The sequence below is a fragment of the Setaria italica genome, chromosome VII (assembly GCF_000263155.2).
Source record: "Setaria italica strain Yugu1 chromosome VII, Setaria_italica_v2.0, whole genome shotgun sequence".
In the NCBI taxonomy this organism is placed as follows: domain Eukaryota; kingdom Viridiplantae; phylum Streptophyta; class Magnoliopsida; order Poales; family Poaceae; genus Setaria; species Setaria italica.
Genome location: NC_028456.1, coordinates 34,196,623 through 34,205,069, shown reverse-complemented (window position 1 = coordinate 34,205,069; position 8,447 = coordinate 34,196,623). Strand labels below are relative to the sequence as shown.

General features: G+C 45.0%; 1 protein-coding gene across 1 annotated transcript; it reads left to right on the top strand.

Moving 5' to 3' along the window:
- The first annotated feature begins 936 nt into the window (after positions 1 to 936).
- LOC101774144 (probable WRKY transcription factor 58) lies at positions 937 to 2,834 on the top strand. The gene is made up of 3 exons (XM_004977333.2): positions 937 to 1,283; positions 1,399 to 1,509; positions 2,139 to 2,834. The coding sequence occupies exons 1-3, from the start codon at positions 1,111 to 1,113 to the stop codon at positions 2,677 to 2,679; spliced, it is 825 nt and encodes a 274-aa protein (XP_004977390.1). The 5' UTR covers positions 937 to 1,110; the 3' UTR covers positions 2,680 to 2,834.
- Positions 2,835 to 8,447: the final 5,613 nt, after the last annotated feature.

The window sequence follows — 8,447 nt, the reverse complement described above, 5'->3', positions numbered from 1 at the left end:
ACGTATTCACACACATTTTCAATGCAAACAACTCAGTTATATGCGCGTGTAATTTGCAACAGCCAACAGCCCTGCTTCTATCATATGCAGTGAAGAGACAAATTAAACCAACATTGATGATGATGGGTCATGGTTCATGGATGGATACCCGGAGACGACGACCGGGCATGGTGTCAACCAACAATAAAAGGCTGTGTACGTCATGGTGCTGGCGTCACTAGCGTGCACGCAATTGCTGCATGGACGCCTGGACCGCATGTGGGCCAAGGCTTCGTACGAGCCACGACACGGCACCTAAGGGAGACAGGGCACTAGTCATGACTCACGAGGAGGTGCACAACCTCTCTGCTCCTTCCCGGACCCGGAGACGGTCACTACTGCACACTAGCTGTTGGTGTGGCTGCCGTCTTAATCAACCATGCATAGATTTTAGTCACATGAAATCTAGGAGGGGTGCGATGAAGTTAGCTACTGTAGTGATATTGCATATATACCATGCATCATGAAATACGTTTCTGCGTTGCTAGCGCCGGACATCTGATGGGAAATTTTCAATCGGACGCTCCGATAAAACATAAAAAATTACCTAGTGCAACATGAGTGGTCACTATTTGCAACATGAAAAATAATATGTAAAAATGACTACGTCTTTCGACTCTGGGATAAAAAAATTTCACCGCAACATGAATGCTATGTTTCATACAACATTTATTGTGAAACATGTAGAAACAATAATCTTAACTATTGCAACGCAGAGCGTCCGATTTTTTTTAAAATTCCAAGATCCCGGCTGGCGCACCTTTCTGATTGGCGCGGTCGGCCCTACACGCAAACTTACACTTATGGGACCATGACTGATGATGAGGCCTAAGGTGTCAAAGCCCAGGATTTGCCCTAGCCTCTGGATGTCTGGTGGTCTTTATAAACAAGTGAGATCGAGCTGCGACGGGATCAGCGGCGTCAGTCAAGCCTCCTGTGTGTGTCCATCTTTACAAGCAGTCAATAAGCAACCAGCCGGAGTCACTCAGCAAGCTTACACTTACATACACACGAGAGAGAGAGAGAGAGATACGAAGAACTCAGATCATCCGAGACCACGGCGGGGAAACGATGACGCTAGATCTGCAGGGTGACGAGCTCCTGCTGGCGCAGCTCCGTGAGCTGCTCTCGCCGTCGTCTCCGGCGGTTAAGGCAGTGGAGTCATGCGACGGGAGACGACGGCGCCGGCGGGGGAGCAAGAGAGCCCAGGACGACGACAACACCACCAATAACGGCAAAAGAAGGTAGCTAGATAGCTGTTGCTGGCTTCGATCATATCTATCGATGATTTGTGTGGTACGGGGTCACCATGACTGATCGATATGGATATTCGGCGCGCTGCTGCTGCTGCTGCTGCAGGAGCAAGAAGCAGAAGAGCACATCGTCTTTTGTGACATCAGTGCCTGATTTCGATGGGTACCGGTGGAGGAAGTACGGCCAGAAGCAAATCGAAGGTGCCATGTACGCCAGGTAAAATAATGATCCAGTAATACTCCTAGCTACTCGCCGATCCTCTGAATCAACTCATCATCAGGCGAATTGAAGCAATGAATTATTTGCCTTTTAGAGATGAGGTTTTAGGCTGTTATTAGGCAATGCGTAAACAATACTACTTCTTGATTCCTGCCTCTTGTTCTCGTTAAACAAAGACTCTTGCATGCATGCCTCGTCCTCGACTCACAGAAGGAGAGCTGCCGGCTAATTAAGATGCCATTTCGTTGTCGTATCGAGACAATTCGAAGAACAAATGCTCTCTTTTCCTCTGGTATGAAGATGCACCAATAATCTTTTGACAGTGACACCAGCTGCTAGCTGCTAGTGGATGCCTGATGCTGCACCTTTAATTTGCTTTGGTCCCTTCTGCAACTAAACAAATGATGGAAGTCGTGATACACGTTGGGCCTTTGTCGCATGTAATTTAGGACCAAAGTGACCGAGCGCTTGAGACAGTTTAGCTTGCAAATTTGTATTTCTAGAAGAATTAATTAACCTCTGCTTACTGCTAACTCTGATTTCTTCCACGGGAAAAAAAAAATTCACAGAGCAAGACTTGCACACAGTGCACTCAATGATCAGGTTCTTTATTTACATGCATGCAGGAGTTACTACAGGTGCACTCGCAGCGCAGAGCAAGGCTGCCCTGCCAAACGGACGGTGCAGCGCAACGACGACGGCGACAATGGCGGTGCCGCTCCAAAGTACACTGTGGTGTGCATGGGGGAGCACACCTGCACGGCCACCGACTCCCTGGAGGCGCCGGTCATCCTCGAGACCACCGCCGTCGTCGCCCCTGGTATTATTGGCACCAACAACAGACCTGATGAAGACGACAATGACGACACCTTTACATCAGCTGGTTCCACCACCACCACGGGTACCGGGGTTGAGTCTCCGGCGATCTCGGACATCACCTGGAGCAGCAGTAGTTGCGGCGGCGATTACGTGGTCGATGACTACGGGGCCGGGTTGTTCGATGTCCATGACAGCTGGGCTTCTTCGGCGTCGTTGCAGGAGATGGAGGACTTCACCGGACCGATCCGGTCGCCGGTCCACGTCCCCGCGGATGGTTGGACGATTGACCACTTCCTGCTGCAGCTAGCTAATAATGAGCCTGTTTCCCATTTCTCATCAGCTTGTTAAAATCTCTTTAATTTCTAGTAGCTTGCTACTATGCGGTGAGGGGTGATGCTCTGTATTCCTTTTTCCTTTTTTTTTCCCTTTTTGCAAAAGCTTGTACTTTATTTCTAGCCAGTGCGTACTCACATCCTTCAAAATCGCGACAATCGTTCTTGCAAGATAACACATGTATTCCCAATTGACAAGAACTGCCACTTTCTTGTTAGTACGTAAGTAACGGGCTCTTGATGGGCCAGCAGGAATGCTGGAAGGCGACGCAATTAGGCCCGGATCAAAAAAATGGTCAAAGAGACTGGAGAGGTAAGTGCAGCCCAAGCTGACCACACGCACGAGTTGCACGATCTGGGCCATGACATCATCCCCGTGACGCCACTCTGTTGCCGTGTGCCGCTTACGTTCGTGCATGCTACCACTTGGCGCCTAGCTGATGGTACATGCATGCATCCGTCTGCTCTCACTACTGATCTAAGGAGATCCACCCTATCCAAAATATATATATATATATATATATATATATATATATATATATATATATATATATATATATATATATATATATATATATATATATATATATATTACTCCCAAGAAATTAAAGGCACACATTATCCTATCATATACTAGTATTTGTACACTCCCCACAAAAACCCATATACACACACACTGTATATCTATGTTGCACCTGGGTACATTCTTTGTACAGAATGCACCCAGGCCAATTAGCGTGCCAGGTCCGGCCAACCGGCCGAACCAACCCACCATCCAGGCGCACAACCGCACCCGCATCAAACCGTCACCCTGACACGTGCGCACCTAGGCATTAACTCCCCGCACCCCCACTCACTCACGCCAGCAATTTCAATTCTTCTTCAAGTTTCCCCTCCGTTCCACTCAGCCTCTCTCCCCGCTCGCCGGATTTCCCCGAGCAACGGAGCCACTGTCGCAAGTTTCGTGCGAGCGGAGCAAGCGTCGCCATCGTGGGGGACCGTCGTTGCGAGGTTCGCCGTTGTCAACTCCTTCGACCATCTTTCTGGAGGTATCCCCGTCATCCCCTCTTGGCCCGTGCTCCCCCCGCGCGCTCTCCAATTTGGTATCTAGGGTTTCGCAATGTTGGGGTTTTCCCCTTACCCTTCCTTCTCTTTATTGCGATCGTGTACTAGGGTACCATAGGGTTTCGCAGCGTTGTGGTTTTCAACCACTACCTCTCGCCCAATTCGTATCACCATCCACTTACACAGATTAGCAACACCCACCCACACGTTTTTTTTTCTTTGGTGATTATGATTTTTGTTTCTATTTAGCGTATGTTTCCCTTGCCCCATAACGCCTTGTTAGGTAGTTACTGGATCCTTAAACTTTTGCAATTGTAGTGCTTGTGGCATTGCAATTTATCTGATTTTGTGATGTGGATGTCCCTTTTTTTATGCGGATGTTCCTAAATTAATCTCTAGTTTATTCTTAGGTACTAGACCCCTTAATTACTTGCAAACCTAATGTCCTGTATGTTGCAATTTGTGTTAATTTGTAGTTTTTAGTAACCTATAGCTAGGCAGTCACTGGATCCTTAATTAATGCTTTGGCAATCCCTAATGCTTTTGTGACATTGAAATTTGTTGGATGCGCTGGCCTTTTTTTTATTTGTGCAAATGGTCCTAATTGAATCTCTAGTTTCCCATGTACTGGATCATAACCTCTAGGTAGTTACTGAATTTTGCCCCTGTGTGTGATTGATTATTTGAGTGTTTTGCAACTAATCTATTTGTGTAGTTGCAACTGCACTCCCCGTTAGTGTCATGCATTTTTTTTCCTCAAATATGTTACCCCATATTGCCTTGTTAGGTAGTTACTGGACCCCTAAGCACTTTGCAGTTCTAATGCTTGTGGCATTGCAATTTGTCTGATTGCCGATGTGATGCCTTTTTTTTATGTGGATATCCCTGAATTAATCTCTAGATTTTATTCTTAGGTGTTAATTTATTTCTGTATGTTGCAATTTGCATTAATTTGTAGTTTATAGTTACTGGATTACAACCTGTAGCTAGGTTTTTACTAGATCCTTAATTACTATTTTTGGCAATTCTAATGCTACTCCAACTCTAGTGAGTTCTTCTTGCTTCAGCTTGACTATTCAATTAATGAGATCGGGTAGTTGGAGCCCAATATGTTGGCTCATTAAGCCAACGGTTGTTCCAAGAGGGGCGATGTCCTGTCAGCTTGGGTAGTTTCGGATCATGATTGCCAATGTAGCACCATTTTTTCTTCCACTTAGTATTGGAGTCTATCGACTCATAATCTAGATACAAGCTGCTGAGTTTCTCCCGCATCTGGATACTGGTGCCCCGACTACTAGAGTGTGTTGCCTCAACGGTTGCGACTTTACACGGAAAATTTTTCGGAATAACTGGAAGTGAGGATTCCCAGAAACGTTTCGCAGAAGTGAACAAAAATGACGGTGTGGAGAATTCCGTTGGGGTTCAGATGAACCAACTCCAACTTATAATAATCCAGAAGACCCTGAAAAAAGTTAGATGTTAGCAATGCAAGACCGCGCTCGATGAAGTGAGCGAAAATTGGATGTTCCTCTAATGGCCACGGATTACCATAGATGGATCTCCAACTGATAACGTCTTGATTTTGGAGCAGCTTGGCGGCCACAAGCGCCTTGATCTCCTCCTCTTTCAAGACCACTTCCAAGCGCAAGCAGGGCGGCGCGGTCTGATCGGTTTTCCCGTACTTGGACGTCGGCAACTGAAAATCTTTTCTCTTGCTAGATCCTTTCTTCTTCTTTTCCCCCTCAACAGGCTTGGTGGCAGCAGATTTCCTCCCCATCCTTAATGTCACGAGCTTCTTCTGTCGCATACGATTGGGGGCTGAGTGGTGGGGGACGGCGGCGCTAGCGCTCGGAGATCAGGCAGTGGCGGCACTAGGGCTCAAGTGTGGAAGTTAGAAAGGAAAATAGTAAGGATTACACGGAAGGGAGAACTTCCTTTGTTATTTATCATACTGGCACGGTAACACCGGCGCAAATGAAGGGATATCGATTTAAAGGATCTCTAGAATTTTGAACACCTGATTGGCAGTTACCTGTATTTCAAGGGAGATAAGATCTCCTTCTAGAGATAGTCACGTTGATCAAAGGTTGCTCTTATACCACCAAACTAATCGTCAAAGGCTCGGGGGCTGTGTGCCATGTGTCCATCGATAAAAAAATTTGTCCGAATTTTAAGGGGCGAATGATGCAAATTGCAGATTGACCCTCAGCCTGATTCTTCGATTCAACCTAAGGCTTCGAGGCTACTTCATATGGAGTGCGTCCATATAACATTCAAGGTTGAAAGGTACAAGACTGAATTAAATGGGGCTTGAGCATATTCTAGCCGCATGACAATTTTTGGGTACCTTTGGAGATTCAACCAGATGAAGTACTTGAAGAGCACCAAAACTAGTCTGTGAAGTCTACAAAAGTACTCGGAACTACTGCATTTGACTAAAATGTACTTGAGGGCTTATCGTACATACATCTATGGGCCCACCAGAAGGTTTGGACAGTCCTAAATATAGGGCTGGATACCAAGACACATCTGACATGGTGACCATAGCGCAGGACAGCGTAGTATACGTGTAAAGATAGGAACTAGTCGAGGATTAGAAAAGTACTCATTGTAATAAGAGTAGAACTCCTCTAGTCGTGACTAGTATTCTTATAACCAACCAAACTGTAATCCTGCCCCCGGCAATATAAGACGAGGCAGGAAACCCCTCCAATCCAATTCAATCCAACCAACACACATGACGTAGGTTATTACACAATCTAGCGGCTCGAATCTGTCTAAATCGTGTGTCCGCGTCACCTTCGAGTTCCTGATCTCAATGAGCCCCATTAACCAAAACACTACCTCGGATACCCCTCGATAGGTTGCCGAATCTAAACACTAATAGTAAGTACGCCACTAATACCAGTCCCTAAATTAAGCTAGCTAGCTAGGAGCCGGTATTATCGTGCTCTGGTTACCACGATGCCACATGAATGCAAGAAGCAAGATTATAATAGCTAGCTGGTAGTTGAAAATTAAAAGGTACCACAAGTGAACAGTAACATTTCCTGATAAGTTTGAGCTTAAAGAGGCAAGTTGTAAATATGAAAAATGTCGCAATTTTAGTTTAAGGGGGTGTTTGGATACCCCTGCTAAACTTTAGCACCTGCCACATCGGATGTTTGGATACTAATTAGGAGTATATTAAACATAGTCTAATTAGAAAACTAATTGCACAGATGGAGTCTAATTCGCGAGATGAATCTATTAAGCCTAATTAGTCCATGATTTGATAAGGTGGTGCTACAGTAACCATTTGCTAATGATGGATTAATTAGCCTTAATAGATTCGTCTCGCGAATTAGACTCCATCTGTGCAATTAGTTTTATAATTAGCTCATGTTTAGTCCTCCTAATTAGCATCCGAACATTCGATGTGACCCTGCTAAAGTTTAGCACCTCGTATCCAAACACTTCCTAAGCTGCAAGTTGCATATGTATACTTGCTCATCATGTAATACGATTTGCATTTTGCAGTAGTATAGTAGTAGTATATATAGCTCGAGTTGTTGACTATAAACGTGGTTAGTTGATTGCCCCCAAAGAAAGCGTCTGCAAGGACAATAGAACCCCATCTCCTATTGTTTGGCTTTGGCAATCATACACAAACAAAAGAAATAATGTTTGATTTCACATCGATGGCTACGCTGTCAGGGGGAGGAGACTGGTCCAGGTTCATGCACCACTTTGCATGATGTTGCAACAAAGTCATTCACTGTTATCCACAGACCATGCACACTCCCAACTGTATATTACTATTAGCTGGGTATGATGCCCAAATTGATAAACAAATCAGGTTAAGCTGGTAGTACGTGCTGAATAATGGTGATGTCTATGGCCTCCCTCTTTGGTCATTGCGGGAAAGATTAGCACCAAAAGCCAATAATCCCTCTTTGGTCATTTGCAACAAAGTCATTCTCGATGGAACGAAATACCGCGTGGTCATGCACGCCCATGCGTTCACACCACGAGATGGATGTCCCACTGCTTCTTTTATCCATTATATTTTCCCATAACATATAGGGCCAAGTTTACGACTCCAGCATCATTACACGTGGCAATTGAGCTTATTATTGGCACACAGCCTATTACTAATAAATCTGTAAATCTCCATCCACGCTTGACAAAGAATCAATAACCTTTTCTTCTCCTTTTGTAGCAAGGCCCCAAATGGTGAGACTATATCAAAAGGCTTTACCAATTACCACTGATGTTGGTCTTTGATCTTCTTGGTGGAAAATCATGCCAAAAGCTGCTAGCCCCTAATGCGGTCGGCACAAAGGGACCCAAATGTGCAGACTGCTAATAACACTACGATCAAACATGCAAGTCCACATTTAGGTTGCTCATTGTTCACTCCAGTTAAGAATTAAGTGCCCTTGGAAACTAAGCAGGACGCTGTGATATAAACCATTACTGAATTGTTAATACGTCGCCAACAACGTGGACCAACAGAGAATTTTTAGCCAGGGTCATTTTAGAGGGACTTTTGAGCTTACACGAAATGATTAGGAAGGTGACCAATTTGTGCTGACATGAGCTTGCTTCTGTCAGCATGATGGAATCTATCCATGGGCAGGATCTATTGTCTCAGTAAGCTATATACCACGAATATGCTGATGGAATTAATATATATCATGAATGAGAGAGTTTCTCACTAATAACTTGTCTGAATAA

Excerpts from the sequence above, each read along its gene's own strand:
- LOC101774144 (XM_004977333.2), top strand. The coding sequence starts at position 1,111 with ATGACGCTAGATCTGCAGGGTGACGAGCTCCTGCTGGCGCAGCTCCGT. Across the intron at positions 1,284-1,398 it reads ACCAATAACGGCAAAAGAAG|GAGCAAGAAGCAGAAGAGCA; the intron begins GTAGCTAGATAG and ends CTGCTGCTGCAG. Across the intron at positions 1,510-2,138 it reads GAAGGTGCCATGTACGCCAG|GAGTTACTACAGGTGCACTC; the intron begins GTAAAATAATGA and ends ACATGCATGCAG.